Source organism: Phyllopteryx taeniolatus, chromosome 16 (genome assembly GCF_024500385.1).
Source record: "Phyllopteryx taeniolatus isolate TA_2022b chromosome 16, UOR_Ptae_1.2, whole genome shotgun sequence".
NCBI lineage: Eukaryota > Metazoa > Chordata > Actinopteri > Syngnathiformes > Syngnathidae > Phyllopteryx > Phyllopteryx taeniolatus.
In genome coordinates, this window is record NC_084517.1 from 17,659,731 (window position 1) to 17,684,659 (window position 24,929).

The 24,929-nt window shown below is 42.6% G+C and overlaps 2 protein-coding genes across 3 annotated transcripts in view; one reads left to right on the forward strand and one right to left on the reverse strand.

Moving 5' to 3' along the window:
- The window catches only part of baiap3 (BAI1 associated protein 3), a 35,869-nt gene extending 31,291 nt beyond the window's left edge, over positions 1-4,578 (reverse strand). For both annotated transcript variants that reach the window (XM_061750361.1, XM_061750363.1), the window contains exon 1: positions 4,354-4,578. The gene's annotated coding sequence lies outside the window, so the exon portion shown is untranslated. The remainder of the gene's footprint in view (positions 1-4,353) is intronic.
- Positions 4,579-8,975: 4,397 nt separating this feature from the next.
- Positions 8,976-24,694, forward strand: usp31 (ubiquitin specific peptidase 31). Its single transcript, XM_061750360.1, has 16 exons — positions 8,976-10,057; positions 10,516-10,650; positions 10,857-10,951; positions 11,022-11,114; positions 12,241-12,376; positions 12,456-12,603; positions 13,413-13,590; positions 13,730-13,841; positions 13,927-14,021; positions 14,431-14,508; positions 14,817-14,946; positions 15,607-15,726; positions 15,861-16,086; positions 16,165-16,323; positions 16,701-16,853; positions 18,839-24,694. Exons 1-16 carry the CDS (start codon positions 9,530-9,532, stop codon positions 20,236-20,238), a joined length of 3,786 nt encoding a protein of 1,261 aa, XP_061606344.1. The 5' UTR covers positions 8,976-9,529; the 3' UTR covers positions 20,239-24,694.
- Positions 24,695-24,929: the final 235 nt, after the last annotated feature.

Here is a 24,929-nt window from a genome sequence, read left to right on the forward strand (position 1 = left end):
CCTTTTAACTCCCTTTTCATGCATCCGGGTCATTTCAGTCCACTAACTGGAACAATTGGTGCTGGCCTCTCCCAAAGCAGTTTTTCGAGTGAGCGGTCCCAAGTTTTTTCACACAGGATGGCCAAGTCCTATACATCCAATAACCACGCAACTCTGGGCAAATTAAATCAAATAAAAGCATGACTTTTATGCAGTGGCTGGCTTGTCCCTAAATTATCGGAGTGATAGCTCTATTTATGTTTGGTTACTGCTTCCACTAACACTTCCAATTCCATTACTTCAAACTTTATTTTGTGCTTGCAATGTCATCCTAAATAACCAGAGTTATTTGGGATCTTAGTAAAAGACCGCAATCCTAAATCACATGCTATTTAGCTATTTTGGGATCTTACTAAATCAGGCCCCAGGAGTCTTCATTGCACCAGCTGCAATTACGGTAAAATGTAATTTCCCTCCAGCCCCTCCCCCTATAATCATCATAAACATTTGTCATTTTTCCTAATAGTAAAGTAATGTAATTTTCAGACCATAACGCTGTCTCCTATCCTGAAGTCTCCTCTTGGATAAAATGTACCACATGGCGACAAGCAGATAACGGCAGTCTTCAGTTTACTATGGACTTCATTGCCAGATGTTTGTACATTGTCTGGGTCGGGTACCGCTGCTATAGCAGTGTATAAAATTTTCTAACATACTTTGGAAGGCTCCAAGTGGATATTTATTTTACCTTTCAGTAAGCTAAAGATAGGCATTTTGTTCACACCAACAATCTCAACATTATTCACAAGTGTGAGCCGAGTTTGTGAGTAATGTGGCATCCATGCGCATGTCCATTTGCTGCCTCTCCAAGTGGGAAATTATTGGGTGTTTTTAACGCTCCGCTGGGCGTACGTCGTGATCGGGAATTCACTTGACGGCATCTCTGAGAGACCTCCCGAAGCGTGTCGTTGAAAGTGAAATTTTTTCTTCGCTGCGACGCGGGTGGGGTCACACACTCCTGCAGGAAGCGGCACGTCATTTGCAGTGTGGCCTGTATTGACAGGCAACAGGCAACGTGGCAAGCAGCTGCCTCGCAGGTGAACATATTTCAATTACAGCTGTGGACCTCTCCCAACTGGATTTCACTCTGGGTGATAAAACGGGTCTCACCAATGGTGATCGCGAAGTGGAGCGGGGTGGGTTGTTGGAGGGGAGGTTTAAGCAGCTCCCAGGGAAACGCAGTCATGGCCAAGTAAATGCCTTTCTCCCGACGTCGGTGCCGCGGGATGCCAGGGAAACACTCGCTCACCAGTGTCTCAACTGTGGTGAGCCAATGAGCCCGGCAGCCAAAGGCGCCTCGCTGAGTGTCTCTATGGTAACGGTAGAGGGAAGTGAGCTAGTAAATACAGCTAAATGGAATTTCACAAAAGGCCAGCAGAGGAGCCTTGATGTCCTAATGGGCTCGCCTTAACGCATCTTAACGTACACACAGTTGGACATGTGGCAGCCCTCTTCAGGACTTGAAAAATGAAGGAGATACAAGAGAGAGAACCACTCAGGCTGCTTTTCATGCCTGGGTGGTTTCAAGCATATGCCAAGCACCTTTGAAGCAGCCATCAATAGTGTAGTGATTCACATGGAATAAAGTCGGGTCACGCACTCATTTGTAATCTTCCTGCGATTGACTGGCGACCACTACAAGGACGGTAGCCCTCCAGTCCTTGCCATGACCATGAACAAATACCATGCGGTTCAGTTTAGTACAGTGCAAAAGTTATCACCTGGTAGTTAAATGTCTGATCAGGTGTTATTTAGCAACTAAAGTGTAAACCCAATGGTCAAGAGAGAATGGTCAACTGTGTGTGACAAGGGGAATGAAAACCTTGCGCCACACGGAAAGATGAGAGATCACCAAATGCTGGATGTCCTCTCTAAGGTGTTAAATTGCGGGTTCAATCCCTGGTCGAAGTGTCCTCGAGCAACATCCTGAGTCCTCAGCTGCTGACTTGTAACTACTGGGCCACCATGCACTATGTTGTTCGGTTCTGATAAAACTACTGCAAAGCTATGGACGCCATTCTTTTTAGGGGCAAAATTGTCTTTCGAGCTTTCCAACCACTCTAAATGACATCTATTGCCTCTGCTTTTTCCTTAATGGTTTCTTATTGACACTCATTGGGCCAACCTTTTCAGGATTAGCAGGATGACAAAGCTTCATACGCATCAAGCTGTTGGACCTCAGGAGATTTCTGAAACTTCAGAAGTTTAAAAAAAGGACCTCTGTTGAATTCTTCTTTCACGCTGAGAGACAAGGAAACATCAATTCCATTTGGAGAACTTGAAGTGACAAGTCAAATCAAACTGACAGCTCTGCGACATAAATCTCGGACACACACAAAAGCTTGCACCTGCAGATAACAGGGCTAATCCCCAACCTGTACAGATTTTTAAAATCTCAGACTTTACACATAATGCTTAAAAGGGCTCTTACTGTATAGTGTGTGGCGTACTCAAGATGACCATATCTCCAACAACAATCACAAGTCTCCTCCCCGAAACCAGATGTCTATGCCCCATGTGGGTAAGGACAGCCAATGTCACCAATGCACTTTCAGCCACATATTGAACAGATGAAGCAATCAGACGCAAAAATACAAAAGAACAACACTGGAAAGGACCTGCTGTTGGCTACAACTCACACCGAGACGCTCACATGCAGAGAAACCGTCCAACACGACTCCAGCTTATACAAACACTCAAAACAACTAGTTGTACTTGTGTCTGGCAAGAGTGCTAGCTTCAGTCAGCTATGATTCCATTTCATATCAAAATCATGGCGTCCGCCCTCCAGTCAAGGATTTGCGATCGGAAATGTTGAACATTTTTGATTGGTGGCCCTGACTGTTATCCGAGCAGATCTGTGAGGAACGAGCACTCTTACCCCAACACTACCGTAATAGCTCAGGATAATCTTTCCAAGACAACTGACAATCAAGCTGTCGCTGAATTAGATCAGAAGGGGCAGAAAATGCTCAACGCTTAGCCCGATTATCGGTATACGTGCAGCCCGCTTAATATCTGCGAGGGAGGAAAAAGGGAAATCCAGTAAATCAGTCTATTCCCAAAAGCTCCTGGAGGCTTATTGTCGAAGCACCTGAAAGGCGCTTTGGCTCGGCCATTGATCCAGCGCGGAAAATCCAGTGGAATTGTGAGCTTTTACACGCAGAGTCTGCACCTTAGCCGAGCAGGCAGAGACCCTACCGTTTGCGTGACGTCAACAAACGACACAAGGCCTCGGCTCGCCTCACACACCCATTCAATCTAAACATTACAAAAATCTCAGCCTTTACAGTACGAGAAAAGGAGACAAAGGCACACTCCCATGTTGTAATTCAAGCTTACTTCCGAGCAATATTGTTACGGTGCCTCTTTTGAGTGTCAACGAGAATAAACACGATCCTCCACTATAAATAGTAGTGATGCACAATATAATGAAAGGGTCGACGCTGATTAATTCACAACTAATTGGCGCGTGGAGATGAGTCTAAAGCGGAGTCAGTCGGCTTCTAAAGGGAAAAAAGAGAAAGTTGCACAAAGGAGGATATTTTTAGGCATGGAGATTTCAGACGTTTGCACATATGTTGCTCTGTGTTGCCAACCGATGCTTCCTCGCACTCCGAGGCTCTCTGTTAGCCCACTTGCGCAGCCGACATTGTCTGATTTCAACCTGTATCTGTAATTACTGGCTACACTTCAAAACACAGTCGCAGTTTTTGTGTCTGAAATACTGCCCTGACTAAATAACACGTCTCCCATGGCAACTTGATGCATAACCTGCACCTGGATCTGCATCCAAATGATCAAAATACAATAACAGCGGAATAACAGTTTACAGATTCCTCAACACATGTTGAATGTCATATAGAAGCAGACAAAGCTTATGCTCTTGATTTAAAAAATAAAAACATTTTAAAAAATTAAAAAACAGCAACAAATGAGCATCGTTTTAATTTCATAGCTTTTCCCACATGAACACATTATACTGTTTTAATGAATTAAAATAAATGTAACTTTTTGTTAATTGTGGCAAGATTAACGTTAAAAAAAAGTGATTTCTTCCCAATAGCAACGCATGAGCTTTTTCTTGTCAAACATACGTCTGTGTATTTATGTGGTGCCATACTTGAACTTTATCCCCCTTTTTAAAAAGGCTCAATGTTAACTCAACAGGTGTCAATCGACAAAGCTCGCAAATAATACCAACGTGAATTAGAACAACATAAAAACATGTGAACTCATATATTATTAGTAATTATGACTAAAGGTCATGGTTGGTGATATGAATTAAACGACGAGACATGCAGCTTAGTTTACCTGTGTTGTCTCCTCCGGGCAGTTGTCGACTCTCGAATGTTTTGTCGCCGCAGCTCAGACTTGCTCTCCGCGGCACCACGACTCGGCTCGGGCGTGTCAGCAAGTCGCCGGTGAAGATTTGAAGGTTTTTCTTGTGACCGGCGACAGAGAAAAGCTCATTTTTAGACCTTCGAGACGCTTTGCCAAGCTCACGTTTTCCCCAGATGAGCGACCAAATATGGGCACAGGAAGTCCGATGGTGAGTTCAAGTGCCTCGAAGAGTGTGAGGAATATCAATTATTTTGATCCGCTGGGAAAAAAAAATAAGACTTCTTAACAACACCAAAGTAGCCTATTTTTATCGTCTTGACGACCAAAACTGATTGTCAAATAAGTTTGATGTATTAAGTCTTGACCCACGAATTTAAAAGTAGCCATCCTTTTTTGGCCCCCTGTCCTAAATTGTTGCTGTTCTTTTTTACTCAAATTAACAGATGAAATGTGTTTCCTGTGCTCTGTACACATGTGATCGGCAAAAAAAAAATTTGTTTTAATAAAATTAAAATAAAGCCATCACTTGGATGAATTCCCCAAATTACGCCGTTTACAACGTGACACCGAACGCGTCTATCGACTGTTACTGAGCGATTGTTGTGAGGGGTTTTTTCTCCTGACAGAAGCCAGCAAGTCATAGTGTGGCTTTCATGTACTTTCACTTTCTTCTGCCCTTTCAACTAATCAAAACTTCCATTGTGTCACCAACTTGAGGCATAAAAAAAAATTTCTTTTTTTGTGTCAGGGTTCTAATTAGGTCTCTGTTCGGCCTTGAGGAGCCTGACGTTTGTCCTCTGTGAAGCTGACGTGAAGTATTATGAATGAACTTTATGCCATGTTCACACTCATTTTTAACTTTTTGCCCAATGGAAGCTCAATTAACATTTAGATAATAATGAGGAAATCTCACTTCCTGTGATACTGGTGATATTAAAACTCTCATGACAATTTAAGTCAATATGATATATGAAAATATGACAATATGGCAAAGCAGATGCCACACGGCACTCACATTACAAGACATATAAAGCATATTTATCACCTGTTTGCGCATAAGGACGCACCTGCTTGTGCGGAAGGCCTTTAAATAGACAGGGACATAATTATGCACTTGCAGGCGAGCGGTGCCTGTCTTCTTGAACAAAACATGATTTTTCACATGCTTTTTCACCACAGACTCCAAAAGTGTGCATCTAGGAGCTATTTTATTCAAACTATAAGGTGCAAATCCTTCAGAAATGGGGTTTAATGCTTGTTAATGCATCATAGCAAGCCCCATGCTATGCAAATTTGCTAGTTACCTGGGGATGACATCGGAGCAAACTGACTGGACAAAGCGTAATGCTTTACTATAGCGACGCCATGCATTGGTCAAACAGTGGGCACTGAGTCAATGAATGAACGCCACGGTCTGTGTAATTCTTCATCAACCAGCTAGCAGAGAGCTCTGCCTTACTTCAAATAAACACCTGACACTCTCTACAGTCAAAACAAACAAATGGCCGCAGAAGCAATTTCAGATAATAATAAACGATAAAAAAAATAAATCATTCCCTTCCATAGTTGTGTATGCCATTTTCTAAAGGTAACAAGAGTGATCAGGCAAAACACATTTATTTTATTTTTAATGAAATTAGTAGCACGATCCGCCACACTGCTTTTTTTCAGAGATGTTTGTATTTTAACTGAAGTTTCAATCTTCCTGGTACTTGTGGCTGAAATCTTTTTTGGTCCATCTGACTCTGATGTAATATCAACAGAACCACCAATTTTCCTCTTCTTTATCATTTTCAAATCTTTAAAAAAATATTGCTATTTCCTTTTCATGATGATGAATTATGAAGTTCCACTTGCTTCTAATGCAGGTTCTTTGACAGCTTTTTTTTTTTTTTTTTTTTTTTTTCCCCCATGGCTCCGTATCCAGCAAAGTCGGTCAAATATGCAGCAGTCTCTCAAGAGCTTTGAAACTCACTGGCTATTTTTACACAACATTTACAAATTATCAACCTAAAAACTTGCCCCAGCACTCACCAAGTAGAACATTTTTAGTGATATGAAAAAATGAAATGTAAAAAAATATATATTTAAAATCATAATTCTATCATAATTAATGACGAGAAGAATTGATTCATTCATCCATATTGTCTGATTTGTGATATGTTTCCGCTCTGCGGTGCAAAACATTTTTATTTATTTATTTATTTATTTTTTTTATTACTCAGACTCTTGTTGAAGGTTGCACATGCTCTTCAAACCTTTACAAATAACTAAATGTGTGTGGACATTATATTGAATTGAATAAAAAACTAATAAAAACTAAAATATAAAAATATATTTTTTTATTAAAAAAATACTTTATTAACATTTTAAGAAATGTTACAACAGAAACAATTTCATAATTGCATTTCATTTTATAAATTAGAAATGTAAAAAAGTAAAAACAAAAAGTAAAAAAATGAAAGAAAAAAAAAGAATAATAGACAGCAACATCATGAATGCACTGAGGATAATAGGCCCTGTGAACAATTTCAAATAAATCCAGCCTTCACCCTTAGTCACCTCATTTAATAAAAACCAGCTCCTCGGATGGGTCGCCACGGGTCGCTTGCTCGTATTTAAGGACCCCCTCGACCGTGTGGCACTTCCTGGCCCTGGCGACGCCGGCCTGATATGTGATCGACAGCCGGCCCCACTGGGTGGAGCCACCCGAGGACTCATTTGGCAGGAAAACAAAACAATTGACTTCCCTTTTTGATTTTGCCACATTTTGACGTAATCCCAGGCAAAATAACATGAAGCATGATGCTCCCCCCGCACCCTCTTTGCCTCGTTTCCATGGACACGTCACGAGAGAAGTTGCCCCAGCTGGCTTCCTCTGCCTGCCTGAATATCAAGTGAAGAGGTTATTTATATGACCTGTTCTCATGTGCACGCTCTTTAATTGCTTCTGACTAATTATTTCATTTAGTCATCACGATATGACTGATTGCAACCTGATGAATGCGGCACAGATCAAGTCACCTTAATATGACACAGTAACTTTTTGCTAACTTTTTTTATTAACTGTCGTATATCCATCCATTCTATAGCGCATATCCTAACCAGGGTTGCAGGTGAGCTAGAGCCTATCCCAGCTGACTTTGGTCTAGACTGGGCTTTGTACACCCTAGACTGTTCTCCAGCCAATCGCAACGCCTATGGACAACATGCATGTTTTTTTTTTTTTTTAATGTGCGATGAAGCTGGGGAGAAAACACACAAGAACAGGAAGAACATGCAAATGTCACACATGAAGGCCGACGTTTCGAACCTCGGAATTTGTTAAATGGCACAGAGTCGGCTTACTAACTGAGTCACGGCGCTAAACGGAGGTCCGTTAAATGCTAACATTAGCCAAAATTGTCCACCCTGTCATTGTCTACTCTGTCAGTAGGCTCAAACATTTTGCTGTTTGCATGTACACACTATTTGCAGGTCATTAATTATAAAAAAACAAAAAAAAGAAAAGTGTGGGTACTTGACCAATATGCATCAACCTTTGGGGGTGAAATGGAAAAGTGTATTAGGCACCTTATGGTGTTACTATTGATCCCCCTATAACGTGCTAAATAATAATTAAAAAAAATATTCCATGGATTAAGTCAACGCATACAGTTAAGTTACAAGCCCCTTACCAGCCCCTTTCTTTGGATGGCTTTTCAGTGACACATCATTGGTCGGAATAGATTTTCATCATTATGGCAGTACTGCCGATGGGTCGAGATCTCACTCAGTGTAGTACACATTAGGTCTACAAAATCTGGCAAATATATGCAGTTGAATTTTTTGTTTTGCTTTATTCAGGACCACGTGGGGAATTAGACTTTTTATTGTCTTATCTTCTGGAAGTAATATATTTTCTGTCCAAACCCAAGACCCTCAGAACTGTGAAGCAATTGTGCTTTAAGATAATAATAATAATAACAAGTACAGTCATATTTGTCATGTATACTTTGTGTCACACATTGACAAGAACTTCATAATACTGTATATACTATTTACATATTTACATGTATTATGTCCAAAACAAAAATCATCATTGCCAAATTTCACATACACAGACTCATAGTTAGTCTGTATATGTGTAATTTGAGAACAAACATACAAACAAACAAAAAAACTATTAAATAATAATATAAAAAGAAATCATAAAAAGATTAAATATTACAATGTTATTATTGTCATCAATAATAATAACACCTAACCACTACTCGACTACTACTCCTTCAGTTGAGCCAACATTCAGGGTTAAATGTCCCATTGCTCTGGCTTTGCGAGGCCTGCTCAAGCTATTACAACAGCTTTGTAAAAGCTGTTTTTTTATTTTTATTTGTTTGTATTGGATATCAATAAATTGTGCTCTCGTACCTAAAGTAGTGAGCGATTTGTTTTTTTACACTTGCGCGCTTATTGCGTCACCCATAGGCAGAGCAGAGAACTGCAAAATCAGCCACTTTTGTTTTTCCTCCTGAGCGATAGGGGGCGATACATCCGCATCTAACTCCTTGCCACTCGTCTGCCAAAACAAACAAACAAACAAACAAGTTACGAGAAGAAGAAGCAGCAGCAACAGCAGAAGGCATCCTGCTATTTTGGCAACCGAGGCTGAACGTGTCTTCCGAATATGCAAACAATGTTCCAATGATCCAACATTTTGACACGCTCTCTACATGGAATGTCACCCCGCGCTCGCCATGGCGGACTGTCGCTCTCTGTCGGACCCGGACCTCTCGGCTGAACACGACCGGCGCTGTTTTTTCGGCCACTGTTTGCGTAGCTAGCGTTAGCCACCTCGGCTAACACCACCGCTGTTCGAGCGAAAGGCAAGCCGGAGTTGCTTCGTCGCTATGCGGCAGCCGACCGCAAAGTGAGGCGACTCCGGGACAGAGCTCGCAGCCGCCACCGAAGTAGGAACGAGTGAGCGCGGCAGTTATTTTAATAATTGTCGGTATGTTAGTTAACAAGTGGGGAGAGAGACTTTAGTCACGATGTTATGCCTGGCGAAGCGTTAGTTAACGCGGCGCGGATGGAGCGTCGGCGGGCAGCGCGCCGCTGAAGGTCTCCCTTGACTCGGGCTCGGGGGTGACAGTGTGCGGGTACAACCATGTCGTGCAAAGCCGCCACCAAGGACAAGAAGACGAGCTTCGGTAAGAAGTTGTTCAGGCGAGGCTCGGTGCGCTCCGTGGGAAGCTTTATGAGCAGAGTCCTGAGGACTCTCTCAGCCTTGTCCCACTTTGGTTCGGAAGTGCAAACCGACGACGACAAGGATGACGGAGGCTTCTCCGCGTTTCAATCCGGACTTAAGGACGCCCCCGTGGACGACGGGGACCTCGGACTGTTCCTCTCCGGCGAGAGGATTCCTGGCGTGGCCGGGCTGAAGAACCACGGCAATACCTGCTTCATGAATGCTATTCTGCAGTGCCTCAGCAACACGGAGCTGTTCGCAGAGTACCTCGTCCTGGAGCACTACAAGGAAGACGAGACCAACGAGGCGGACAAACCAAAGACAAATGGCGTCCATGTGCAGAAGAAAGGTCCCCTGTCCAAGGGGGAAGTGACGGAGCAATTGTCTGGACTTGTCCGGGCTTTATGGACTTTTGAGTACACCCCCCAGCACAGCCGAGATTTTAAGGTAAGACCTACACAAAGCGTGAACACTAAAGCACTATCGGTTTTACCATTATCTGTAGTTGTTTTTGTTGTTCATGTGAACGAAAATAAATATGTTGAAGATACCCGTGTGCTTTTTCTTTGCCCACAGTTGAGCAATGCGTCAGTGCAGTGGTTCCCAAAGCTTTTCCACCAGAATAATTCTCTCTCTCCATAGATTTAAATACAATATAGGGGGGAAAACACAACTGAACTGAAGTAATGATTCATTTAAGACAAACAACAAAAATTATATGTAATTAAATATTTAATAATGCATATGTATTGCACTTAAAAGTTCAATACAACTGAACTGTACTTGGCCAGTGATTCTTTCGCATACAACTAGAGAGAGCCCACATACATGCCACTAGTGGCACTTGTACCACACGTTGCGAATCCAAACACACGACTAAACCCACCCCCGGACGTCTGTTGCAGAACGCGGTGTCCAAGAACGCCACGCAGTTTAAAGGGAACGCTCAGCACGACGCTCAAGAGTTCCTGCTGTGGCTGCTGGACCGAGTCCACGAGGACCTCAACACCGTCAATCCCGTCGGCAGGCCAACCCTGAGGGTGAGGTTTTGACCCGTTGATATACTGTACCATGTAGATTTGTGTCATCGTGATGTACAACAGTCAGAAAAGCTTGACACTGATGCGAAAGCTACTTGAATGTGACATAAGAGAATGTCTGCTAGGCTACTGTAAAGGCCTGCTGCACTTGCATTATTTATGACTTCCTGTTCTGCTGTGATGAAAACACGTTTGTGCTTGTTCAGCCACCTATCGAAGATGATGACCAAACCACAGACGGACCCTCCCCGCCCCTCTCGGCTGGCTCGTTTGTACAGGAGCTCTTCCAGGCTCAGTACAGGTAAATGTCTGCTACATTCCTCGCCATGTGTTTACAGTATGTTTTGATTCATAGTTATTTGTTTTTTAAGGTCTTCCCTCACCTGCCCCCATTGCCAAAAACAGAGCAATACCTTTGACCCCTTCCTGTGCATCTCCTTACCCATCCCACTGCCACACACGCGGTAAGTGGACAAATGGAGGTGTAAAACGTCTGGCTGTTTTAGTACAAGGGGTCCTCGGTTTATGACGGTTCAGGCCTGTAGTCCCCAAGATCCTAAGTTTACTATTTTGTAGTGCTGTTCGAATGTGTAGTGAGTATATGCTATCCCCTACCTATATCATGCCCTCAATGTATCCCACAATGCATCTTGAAAAGTAGTGAACAACTGCTGGTCACGAGAGTAGCAATATATCCCATGGTGCACTGCGCCAATACAGAAAAAAATAATGGAAGAAATTGGCAGGCAGAACTGATGAGGAGAGCATCAGGAACTATCATACAGATGTTTCATAAACCGCAACAAATCAACCTACTTTTGTTGTTCAGCAGGAAAATTAGGATGATGAACATGACTCAGCATCAGTCATACGCTTGCTCAGTAGTATACATTTATTGTTTTTTACATTTAAATATCGCTAGACTTCACACAAATGCCTCAATATACCTCTCTGCTCCACTGAGCATAATTTTTACATTTCTACTGAGGTTTATATTAACTGGCCAAACAATAAATCAGCGGAAAAAAACAAATATGACCTGTTTTTTACATGTCTACTTTTTGTGACAAAAATCTTTCCTCTGTGAAGCAATTTTTGTTAAGGTTCCAAATCTCAGCAGCTGTGAGAATCATTTTATTTTTGTTTAATAGCTGAACTGCTGTGTCAATTTTTCATTTTACTGAGAGGGAATATGCGGTACATTATTTATTTTATCCTATGCTGTCTAATATGATTTTACTTAATACAAATACAAATAATCTAAAGTTCTATGCTTTGCCATGTATAATGTCACTGCTTTTACTGATGTTTTTTTGCGTATTGCGCATGGTATCGTTTTAGTATTGGTATCGAGGTACTTTACACAGGTATACTATCGAAGTCAGATTTTTGGTATTGTGACAATATTTTATATAAAAATCCCAATATTGTGAGTAGAGCACTAGTGAATAAATCCGAACACAGCCTTACTGTAACTACTATTGCGTTAGGTTAGTGATAAACTATGACGTGTTCAGGCTTGCGTACAAATTCGACTTCCGAAGTATAAACAGAACCTCTTTGACATAAATTAATGTGTTTGTTTGCCAGGCCGCTATATGTCACAGTGGTCTACCAGGGGAAGTTCTCTCACTGTTTGAGGATCGGGGTGGCCGTGCCGCTCAACAGCACCGTGTTCCGCCTCCGAGATGCCGTTTCACGTGAGCTCAAGATGCCAATGGACCAGGTGTTACTTCTGCTTCTTGCCAGCCAAATCCGCTCTGATTCGAACCGTAGATTTACTTACTTGCATGTTTTTCTTTTAGTTCATTCTGACTGAAATGTACTACGATGGCTTCCATCGCTCCTTTTGCGACGACGATGACGACCTGGACATCATCCAAGAGAGTGACTCCATCTTTGCCTTTGAGACGCCGGAGGCATTTAAACTGGACAACCTACGCACAAAAAGAGGCAACTCCTTTTTGTTTTTTCTTAGGTCTCACGCAGATCAACACAGGGGTTGAAAGCTGGGTTTACAATACATGGTTCAAGTGACAATTTTTCTTTTTGCTCTCAATTTGCTCTCCAGTGGCACAATTGGGATATGTGTCATGGGAGTGTAAATAAAAAAATAAAAAATTGCATGGAATCTGATCAGGCCACTTCCAAACATGGATATAAATTTGATGTGCATTGCATATGTGCCAATGAGAGAAGAGCATTAAACACGCAGATTGGATATACTGTACCCCGTCGATACCAGCTTGACATCATCGGAATTGACCGATTGGTGACGCCTGCGTCTGCCCAAACGACACAAACAAACGCGTAAAAACAACCTGGTGTAAATCTAAGCTACAGTGAAATCTTAAGATAGTTGAATATGGCGTGAAGATGGTATATTAGCAGCATGTCTATCATTAAAGAAGCAAATTAATTACAGCTCATTTAAATCAATGAGGGGGGAGAGTCAGCCCAGGCTAACAAAAGAGTATTTAACTTAACATTTGTATTATGTATTTTTGGGTTGTTACTGCCCGCTCTTCACACTTGTGGCATTATTTACATGCGATTTAGGGCCTCTGTGCATGCAGATTGTTTCATGTGTTCCGTTGGTCCAAACACAGACATATCAAATACGTTTGTCACTTGAAATGTAGATGGAAATATGCAGAAAAAAAGTAAATAAATAATAACAGATATAGGCTTTAAATCGGTATTGGGCCCATGGACCTGCAGTGTATATCCAGTGTAAGCTACTAACTAACTACTTTGTACAGGAAGTCTTCTGGCCAACCTGAACCACAACAACTTGAAGTACGGCGTGGAAAATGGCCGCACGCCGTCTTTCATGCAAGGGGCAGTGACTCCCGTGGCGTCACCAAATAAGAACCTGGCGCCTGAGAAAATGATCCTGCTGGTGTGCAACAGAGCCTGCACTGGCCACCAAGCAAAAAGGTGGGCTTAAGTAATGCAGTTTGGTACTCAGTTTTCTGTTTAAAGGTATCAAATTAAGACTAGACGCAGTAGTATGGTACTTTTAGAATGGAAAGTTACCAGATAATTAACAGTGGATGTGTTAATGTTGTGGTTTTAGGTTTGGCTTACCTTTTGTACTGTACATGGAGCGCACAGCCACCTGGGACACGCTGCAGAAGGAGATTCTGGAGAAAATGCGGCATCTTTTACGACCTGGTGTCTACATTCAGGTAGAAAATGAAGTTTTTTTTGTGTGTTTTTTTTTAATGGATTAAATGCATTCTTGGGGCATTGTGAAACAATCTCCACATATAGATGGGGCCTTTCAGCCTTCGTGTGGTTGGTGTGGTGGGGATCACCTACCTCCTCCCTCAAGACGAGCGACCGCTGTGTCACCCGACGGTGGACAGGTCAGTTCTGCTCTTTGGCATCTCGAATTTCACATCTAGGAAAACAGTCTTATCATCAATCACAGGCAAAAGAAGCACGTTGTTTATCAGCTCGCAGTGCGGTTCAGTGACAGGCCGTAGCATGTCGGTTAAAATGCCGGTTTAACATGTTTTTTTTCTTTCTTTCCTGGCCCACATAAAGCAAGCCAGAACACCACTCAAGCACAAAGATGCATCTGTAAAAAGTGTATTTGATTTGTTTTGTCCTTGGGGGAGCTGCCATGATAAATATGGTCAACTGTGAACGCATGCCTCTTTTACGAAAAATTACACGTTATCACAGAGTTTAGTTCGTCGAACGCTCAACTTTGCACTTAAGTCACTTAACCATCCAGGAATTGGTGGTGTTGGTTTGTTTGTGGGGTTTCAGAGCATACAAGTCGTGTGGACAGGGCGGACCGCCCCACGTGAAGATTGTGGTGGAGTGGGACAAAGAGACCAAAGACTAGTAAGTGGAGCCTAGTTTTGTTATATGCATGATAAAAGTTAAATTTACTACATGAACAGCATATTGTTCAGAGCTATTTTGATATGAGTACACTTAGAAATTGTGGTCAAGAGGTGCAATATGTCTATTATGTTGTAGACATTTTAAAATGTAATTAACTGGCATAATGAAAGGCCATTTATCATCAGCGAAGACCTGCCTTCCAGTAAAAAGCAAAATTAATTGGCCTCTGCCAAGTTTTGTCATGTTTAAACTTAATTGTCTGAATCCCGAACACAACAACTAAATTGACTTTAATTTAACCGCAGCCTGTTCGGACACACGGAGGAGGAGTACATCCCAGATGCCGAGAGCGTGTATCTGCACAGAGACCAGCACCACCAGCCGCAGGCCTGCACGCTGGCTCAGTGTTTCCAGCTCTACACTAAAGAAGAGCAGGTAAACCCTCGCGACAGACACAATAAATGACTTGATCACATTTTGACAAAGCGCAATTTGATTAATCCAACATCAAAGAGATGTTGTGCTTGTGGAGCAATTAACTCAGGTCCAACTGAAAGTAAACAGGAAGACAGCCAGGCTTCATGTGGGAATATCAATTAATGTAGTAATGTTTTTAGTTAGGGTTAGGTTACAATGAATATATTCTGTAAAACACTGATGACTGGTGGCAAGGTTTGTTAAAGGTACAATGGGTGTTGAAGTTCAATAGTTGACACAATCATTGATGACCAAAAAGCTCCCACAATTTGCATCCCTACTAAAAAAATACTTTTATCCCAGTTTGCACGTCTCTGTTTTTGCTCAGAACAAGCCAGTAGGGAGATTTTGTCCACATTTATCGCGGTGCCCTTTCTGGCGCTTAAAACAGATTCTTGAGCTCTTTGTGGTTTTGCTGTGTATTTGACTCCTAATGCTACGTTTGGACTAACCTAGACACGTGAAACGAGGATCAATATAAACATTGTGGTTCGACTCGCCACTGCTAGAAAAGAATGTAGCGGGGGTAGAAAGAGAGGAAAAAGCAAGTAGCTTTTTTTTTTTTTTTTTAACCAGCTTGTCCTTGATGGCTTGCGCCCTGGTTCTCATGTGTTTTAGCTGGCCCCGGATGACGCCTGGCGCTGCCCCCACTGCACACAGCTGCAACAGGGCCGCATCAAGCTCAGCCTGTGGACGCTACCCGATGTGCTCATACTACATCTCAAGAGGTTCAGACAGGTACCGTGAAGTTTGGAGTATAAGACAACTTTTCCCTCCAGCGTTAACCTGTGTGGTTTAAATAACTAACTAACATAAACTGGGTAATGCCGTAGACGGGCTAATAGTGCTTTCCTCTTGTCGCTTGCTCTTAGGAGGGTGACCGCAGGGTGAAGATGCAGAACATGGTGAGGTTCCCTCTCATGGGCATGGACATGGCTCCTCACGTCGTGAAGAGAAGCCAAAGCAGCTGGAGTTTACCCTCACACTGGTCACCGTGGAGAAGACCCTACGGCCTGGGAAGGAACCCTGATGACTTCCTGTACGACCTCTATGCCGTGTGCAACCATCACGGGAGCATGCATGGAGGCCACTACACGGGTAACGCTGACATCACAGCTGGTGAATCATCAGGATCGGCGTCATTTTTCAAGTAACGCTTCCTGTGTGTACTCGCAGCCTACTGCAAGAACTCTGTTGATGGTCAGTGGTACTGCTTTGACGACAGCGAGGTTGCGCCGGTGGCTGACGACGACGTGTGTCAACAGACCGCCTACATACTCTTCTACCAACGCAGGACCGCCATTCCCTCATGGTCTGCCAACAGCTCGGTTGCAGGTCAGACTGTGACAGATTATTTTGATTTAAAGTGCCTCATAGCACTTCATGTTTTGCAAATTTTGTAATTTTTTTGCAATTTGGCACATACACAAGTATTCAGAGCCTTTGCTGTGAAACTCAAAATTGGTGCATTCTGTTTCCAGTGATCATTCTTGAGCTGTTTCTATAGCTTAATTGAAATCCCACAGTATATAAGATCCCACAGTTCATAGTTCATGTCAGCTCAAACCAAGCAGGGAAAAAGGTTATCCATTTTGGAATAAGGATATAACATATCGTGGACAAAAGTGAAGCAGTATGAATACTTTCCAGGTGCACTTTAGCTTTACATTGAGATTGACATTCAGTAGTGACTCTTACGTTCCATTTCACAGGCTCGACCAGTTCTTCCTTGTGCGACCACTGGATTAACAGGCTGCCCGGGAGCAGACCTGCTAGTCTAGCGTCCGGCGCCTCGTCTAGACGGACTTCACTGGCTTCGCTGGCGGAGTCGGTGGATTTCCCCGGAGAACGTAGCGAAGACGATGGTGAGGCTGGGCTCACTTGAATCTCCCTGGGTACAAAGGAGCCGTGCACACAAGACTGTTTCGCTTAGAGGGAACATCTTATGAAAAACAGACTTTTTAATGGCTTGTGTACAAGTAGTTGGTTATCTGACGTGTCTGCCCACCTATCAAGTGTGAAATTGAGCGAGCCGTTCTGAACTTCAGCCATACTCTTTCGTAACAATGGGTCTAAATTACATCATAACTCACGAAGTGTAGTGTATGAACTGCTACCTCAACGAGTAAAAGGTGCTTTTCTTGTCTTTATGGGTGCCTACTCCACTCATCCTCTGGGCTCTTCTTCTGCAACTAATAGTCACTCTTGTATCAATGTTCATGCCCCGTCCCGGTTGTCATGGTAAGCCTGACTCGCAGGGTCTCAATTGGGCTAATTTCTGCAAGAGAAGAAATATTGCGTGAAAAGTGTCCTGTAATTTTTGATCCTTTGGGGGTTTTCACAAAAGCATGTTTTCTATCCATCCATCCATCCATTTTCTGAGCCGCTTCTCCTCACTAGGGTCGCGGGCGTGCTGGAGCCGATCCCAGCTGTCATCGGGCAGGAGGCGGGGTACACCCTGAACTGGTTGCCAGCCAATCGCAGGGCACATAGAAACAAACAACCATTCGCACTCACAGTCATGCCTACGGGCAATTTAGAGTGTCCAATTAATGCATGTTTTTGGGATGTGGGAGGAAACCGGAGTGCCCGGAGAGAACATGCAAACTCCACACAGGCGGGGCCGGGGATTGAACCCGGGTCCTCAGAACTGTGAGGCTGACGCTCTAACCAGTCGGCCACCGTGCCGCCGCATGTTTTCTAATTTTGCAAAATAATATCTAAAGGCTCTCAATTGAGTGTTGTACATTTTGCAACTTTAAATCATTTTGAGCTTTTCAGATTGACAACTTTATGAAAATAGTCAAGTCAAGCCAGCATGCGCACAAACGGTTCGGACTTCAGTGGATGTCACGATACACTTTAGTTTTCTTTGTAGCAAAACATATTTCCTCGCATATGGTCTCTCCAATAATAATGTTGCTGTTAGAATCAAATGAAACAAAGTCAACTCGCCTATTTCTAAACTTTCTCCTAGCCTTTGTATTGAATTAGGGCTGTAAAAACAAAAACAAGGAAAAGAGGCCGTGACATGATTGGCTGCGACGAAGGGCAAGCCGAGGTGGTCTGTCCTCCACTCTGGCAAAGCTCGCCTGCCGTGTGGAACTGAAACAGATGTGAGCCCGGCTTGCTGTTTGTGGCTCACATAATGAGGGGCTCGTGCTGCAGACTGCTGCCTCAGCATATGTCCTTCCCGCGAGTGTGTGGCCAGTGCACACAACCTTATGTAATTTACTATTACCAGTGTTTGGCAACTCGCTTACTGCCGGTGTAGTATTTGGCAGTTATATGAGCTGTAACATGCAGACAGTCAATTCTGTGCTGTATGTGTTTTATTATTTGCTCAATCAATCTAGACCATGCACAGTATCGATGTAGGCATATGTTAAGTATTAAAAGGAGACAAAATAAGCATTTTTTTCACAATGTAAAACAGTTTCTAAGTGTTTTAATAAGTGTAATTCATTTTTTATTTTTTTAACGATAGTGCTTCTGCATGATAGTGTTTCAGCCATCACTTAAAAGATACTCTAGATGTTCGCCCAGCCTAGCTTATCATATCCTGGGCTGAGAAACTCGGTGTGGGCTTGTTTGTTATTTAAATTAGCCCCATTCTTACATAATAATAGGGGTGGACTTGCAGAACGATTCGCTCATGTACACTTTTTTAGAAACCCTAACAACAATCAAAGTGGGTGGCCAGGCACTCCAGAGACTCAGCTGTTTCTACACAAGCCCTTTACAAAATCTTTTTTACGTATGTCCTCTTAAAAAAAAAAATGGATGTCTTGTTTTTCGTCAGTATTCTTCACATTGGGCGTCTTTCTTGAAATCTCTCTTTTATTTGGAGGTGGTTTCTCTGTCCGGCCCTTCGTGAGGAGCATCCAACGTCAGAGCGTGACTTCCAGGTCATCCATAGCCAGCCAGTTGGCCTTCGGCGACAGCGGCGTCAAGCCCTCGTGGTCGCTCTCGGCCAAGCTGCAAATTCGCTCCAACTCGCCCTCGCGCTTCTCCCTGGACTCGCGTTGCTCGCCGCCCCTCGAGAGGATCGGCGAGGCCTGTGACGATCGCGTGTCCACCTCCTGCTTCGGCAGCTACAGCCGGCACGAGCGCTACTTCGGTAGCAGGACCCCGCTGTCCGCGGTGGAGAGCAACTACGGCGAGCACGACAACAACAAAAGGTTCCTGGACATGATGTACTGCCGCGCTCCCACGCCTTTGGAGAAGACGACGGAAAACAACAACCAGATTACAGCGATAGACCAAAACATTCAAAACGCCCCCTCCAAGGAGCAGAAGCGTAAGAGCAGCGCTGGCGGTTTTGTGTCCAAGGCAGAAAGCGCTGGCGCCACCAAAACCATCAAAGCGGAGCCAGGAAAAACCTCCAAGAAGCGCCTGTGCTCGACCCACAAGCCCTCGCCCTCGGAGACGCCCACCAGCACACCTGTGAAAGGCAAAAAGCCCATCGCCGCTAAAGAGAAGAGCGACAAGAAAAGCACGTCCACACCCAGCGGGACGCCCTCCAAAACCAAGGAGTCGCTCCCGCCTCCAGGTTCCATTCCGCAACATCGTCTTTGCGCGCGCTCAACGCCTCAGTCGTCAGCAACACCCTCTCCGACCGCCAAGAAGAACCCCAGCGTCCCGCAGAAAACCCCCGAGAACAGTCGCAAGCGCCTGGTGGAGAGGAGCTACAGTCGGGATTCTGTGGTCAGCACTCAGCGAGTAAGCATCGCAGCGCGCTCTTCCGTCCCCAAGGCGGCGGACAGCAGCCGGCTTGAGCGGAGGTCTGTGCGCAGCTCCAGCAGCAGCTCCTCCGTCACCAGCCTGCGCTCGCCCAGCGTCTCCACGAGAGACCTGCAACGCGGCAGCAAGACGGAGGAGAAAGGCTTGTCCTTCTTCAAGAGCGCCTTGCGACAACGGGAAAGCCGCCGGTCGGCCGACTTGGGGAAAAGCACGCTGCTCTTCAAAAGGGCCTCGGAGAGGACGTGCAAGCAGAACAGGCAAGTCAATGAGGCCGGCGTTGAATGCGGAAAAGCGGCGGACGCTGCGGCTTTCCCGCCGCCCGCAGACGCTCCAAAATCTGAGCCTCTCAAGCCCGCGGGCTCCCTCGGTCGCTCCCTCCTGCACGTCGGCAAGTCCAAGTCTTCCTCCGCGGACGTGAGTATCAAGTCTCCCGCTAACGGGAAGAAGCCCCTCGAAAAGAAGACGTCTTCCCGAAAGCTGTCGTTGGGCACGCAGCGGCCTCAGTGACGCGGCTAGCGTACGTACGCCTCTCTCTGAATGCAGCTACTGTACATTCTTTGTGCCTACCCTTCTACTCATAGCGATAAGGATTCAAACTTGACACACTCGACCCCCCCCAAAAAAAAAAAAAAATCCAATTAAATACATACATAAATATTTGAACTTTCAGGAAGGAGGAATTAAAATAATAATCTAGGCTGTATTTCCACTGCAGGTCCATGTGCCCGATTCCATTTTAATGCCTACATTGAACCTCTCGCTATTTGGCATTTGCAAATTTTGCGGGTGAACATATTCTTTGTTATTCGCTGGAAAAACTTACCGATTTGCTGTTTTTGTGCTAAGGCCAAAGCAATAAGTTTTGCGTACATTTCAACTGACACATATCCAATATGGTTGTGATTACACTGACGGAACACAAGATGCTCAAACTGCACATTAATAACTACACAAATGTCAACATTGGGCAATGACAACGCAAAAGTCAACAATATTACCTAAATAATAAAAATGTTATACCTTTCATAGCATTTAGTTGGACTTGGCTGACTCTTCCCCCATTGGCTACCGTTGGTCAATTATTTTGCTTATTTATTGATGGACACCCCTCTTATATATCTTACTTAGACCATTTTTATTTATCAATGCTTTTACTGTAGTTTAGATTAACAGCAGGTTTTCATTTTATGTGTTTATTTTGTTTTTTTGTCCAGGTGCCGGTGTGTATACATCACCAGTCGTATTATGATGTCGTCAGGCCAGGGTGTATCCGATCTGTGTCTTTATTTAGCATTTAGAATGGCAGATATTTAATAGGTATCATATTTTCCCCCACATTTGGAAGATTCTGGATTGTGGTTGACACTTGAGAGAGAGAGAAAAATCTTTTTTATTTTTTTACACATGAAGCATGCAGTGTAAATCAGCCTAGGAAACTAAATTTCACCGTAATGAGGGCGTTTTCCACAATAACATTGCAATGATCTCTGCTGCAGTGGGGAACACACACAAACACTCACGGAAAGCGTTGCATTCCTAGATATTTTTTAATAACTTTTTGTTACAGATTCATTTAATCAAACGCATTCCTCCGTGCTAAACTATGGAGGAAAAGGGATTTGTCTCAACGATTGAAAATAATTTCATTATGGGCAACATATGAACATATGAAAGTCCAGTTTGTCCATGGGTTTTTAGATATATTACAATTATTTTTGTTGAAATTTTACAATAGAAATGTTTTTATATGAATGTTTTTTTTCTTAAAAAAAGAGTTTTGGAATGACACCCTTTAAAAAAAAAAAAAAAAAAAAAAAAAAAAATATATATATATATATATATATATACATATATATTAGCTATAGATGCGTCTGTATAGAAGGTACAGTATGTAGTATGAACTGTTGTTTTTGTCTTTCCAAAAGAAAGATGATCTTAAGCGCCTTTTCAACACTAATAACGCAAAACCGATACTAGTCTACTACTGTATGCATCGCTGAGTAGGAATGTTGTATTATTCTGCACTTTGAAGTAGATGACTAGTTTCCTCTCCTCCAGTAACTCACGTCGCGATAACACTAGAAACTTTAACTATGTAAGCTTTTCACGTGTCTTCTCAGCATCATGTAGTTTCATGCCTTAGACTTAGGACTAGAATAAAAAGGTACATTTATGTCATGTGACCCGACGCCCCTCTCCACGTGGTGCTGTTACCGGGACGTCGCTCCAATCGGACCGATCGATTTAAAAGCAGAACTCAGTCGAACCCAATCAATCGGCAGCGTCTCTCCTAACTTGTGGTACCTCACTCTTTACATGCGTTTTACTTCTTCGTATGCCTGAAAATGCATATATAATGGTATCATTACATGTATTTGTTAATATAACACTTCACGGCATAAAAAAGAAAAAAATGTCCTCGTTCTGACCCATTTACTTTTCCACTAACCAAACAGAACTTTTTTTTTTTTTTTGACCTGTGAGTGGCAGTATGGTGCCACAGTGTATCCTGACTGCTGGAAAATACAAAGAAGAAGAAAGGAAAGCGGGAGCTTGGCTAACTGTTGGCTCATTGGAATGTAAGTACAGTGGAACCTCGATTTAACGGACTAATGGGGGGTTCGTCCGTTACAGCCGATTCTCTGTTAAATGTAAACTTTTCCAAAAAAAAAAATCATGGCTTAAATACAACCACAGTAGAAAATTGTTTTGAACTTTTTTTTTGTGGCCTAAAACACTCAATACAGTACAAAATGACTGTAAATAAATATAAAAAAGCTTGAAAATGTTTGAAAAGTTTTAAGGTTTATCCAAACATACCTCCTCCAGCCGGGATTTGAACCCTTGGACTGCCGTTTTCACGTGTGCAGCGGGCGCAAGAGCACATGGCTAATTTACATGTGATTTGCATGCGTCCTGGCGCATATAAATTAACCATGTGGCTCGCTCACTTAAATCGTCAAAACGAGGTTCTGCTGTAACGTCGAGAATTGCGCCTTATGTGACTTTAATCGGAAGGAGAGAATATTTTCAACTTCTGCCTGATTATCGGTGTGTAGTAGCTCACTTTAGCGCAGACTATACCCCGGCGCCAAACTATACCACATGATGTAGTGTAATGTGAGCTAGTCAGGATTGGGTTAAAGTGGACTGGTTGAGCAAATCGGTAATGGATTAGCCCGCAAACTATCGATGGGTATATTAACATTATATTATATTAACAGAGTTTACCCTTAGTCTAGTCGCTACAGTGGTGTTGAAATGCAACCTTAAAAGAGACATATTGGGAATGTTTTTACAATATAAACAGTTTCCAGGTGTCTCGATAAAAGGTATCTGACATTCTTTGGTCAAAGCACACGAAGGATAAAGAATTAGAGCACACATTGGTCAAAGTCTTAAGGGGAGCGGTCTGTCTCATGTAAAAGATGTGTATGCCTTTCGGGGTGAAGGGACGAAGCGAGGGCTATTCAGTGTTGCTTACTATATTTACTTTTCTGACCCCTCTGACTTTTTTTTTTTCAACATCTATCAACTTTTCCTTGCGTTATTGAAAATTTAAATTGCAGCAATCACGGTAGAACTAGGTCACTTTTGATGAACTTGTCAAAATTGGTGATAAAGAATGGAGGGAATTATCAAATATATATTTTTTAAATATTAATTTTACATAGCAGAAAATAGAAAGTAAGCTTTTTTTTTTTTTTTTTTGGTACTATTAGTAGCAAGGTAACAGGCTGCCATTCGCTCCCAAGTTAACCTCTCCACTGTGACGTGCGTCCATATCATATCACGCATTCACATCAGCTATTTTCCGAGGCCGTTTCAAAATTGCAATAAACTTGTCTTCCCGCCGACTTAGTAGCATCATGTCGCGTTGGAGCAAGAGCAATAACAGTTGACATTGGTAAGGATGTACACGAGGACGCATGCACATTAAACGCTCAAGCATGCACGTCATGAACTATGCAAGTCTCCCAATATCACACGCAGCTTCATTTGCACACCATCATATCATCATCGTTCTATATCACCACTCGATTTATTTTGTGCTCCCTGGGTGCTGTGATACACTTCGAAACAAGATGTACTGTTGTACACCAGCAAGGCGCAACACTACGGCTGTGACGTTTGTTTTTAAAAATGTTTACCCTCCCACCAAAAGAACGTCGTGTATGCGTGTACTATTGCGATTAGTAGTTTATGTAGCAAAATGCAATAACGACAAGTAATACATTTCTAGTTTTATACTATAGTATGACATTCAGCTGTGAGGAAATGATGGAAGTAAGATCATATTTCACACACCAAATGACAAAAGTCCTGCTGGTAATATATACATAAATTGAAAATGCATTTTTTTCAAACTTGCAGTGCATATATATATATATATGTAAAGACTTGGAAAAGTATCACACATACTGAATGTTTTGAGAAGCCTTGTTTGTGAGAAAATAAGGTGCTGTAAAAGTGAATGTCATTTTCCCCATCAACTAGATTTTATCCCCCGATGCCAACTTTTACATTTTCCTTTGATAATAAACTAACTTAAATTAAGGACACTACAATGGTGAATGAAAGCACAGCACGTCTGTAAATTGTACTCATGTCTGTTAATAGATTTGTACAATCCAGTTTTTAGCTTTTTCTTTTTAAATTGCCAATTCATTAGGTACAGCCCTGCAATCTGCAATAAATCCCCTATCCCCTTATTGATATTATTATTATTTTTAAAAACCCTAAGAAAAAACTGGCAAGTTTGTTCATTAGTTTTTTTAATGTTTATACTTTCATATGCATCAAGGAAAGAAAATTTAATTTCAAACATCACCCAAGTCTTCTTTGTTAATTTATTTCTCTTTTTATTGTTGTTGTGTATGCACTTTTTTATTCTCATTTCTTCAAACGGACAATTGTGTACATATGTTGCTGTTTACCTATGTAAAATAAAACATTTTAAAAAGCTGGACAATGACGTCACATGACAATCTTTTTTTCTCTCCCCTTACACACACACTAGAGGACGCTGTTTTCTTCCACATGCACCTCTACTACAGAACTCATTTAACATTACATTCTGAAATGTCAATACACTTTTATTGTATAGTAACAGCTATTGTTATGGACCCAGCAGGATTACATGTGAACCAGGTTTAGAGGGATTTTTCTGAATGTGAGCAAGAACCTTATACATTTTG

What these genes read in the sequence shown, in the direction of transcription:
- usp31 (XM_061750360.1), top strand. Translation starts at nt 9,530, where the DNA reads ATGTCGTGCAAAGCCGCCACCAAGGACAAGAAGACGAGCTTCGGTAAG. An exon ending in TCGGCAGGCCAACCCTGAGG is followed by an intron (nt 10,651 to 10,856) that starts GTGAGGTTTTGA and finishes GTGCTTGTTCAG; the next exon opens with CCACCTATCGAAGATGATGA. An exon ending in TCAAGATGCCAATGGACCAG is followed by an intron (nt 12,377 to 12,455) that starts GTGTTACTTCTG and finishes TTTTTCTTTTAG; the next exon opens with TTCATTCTGACTGAAATGTA.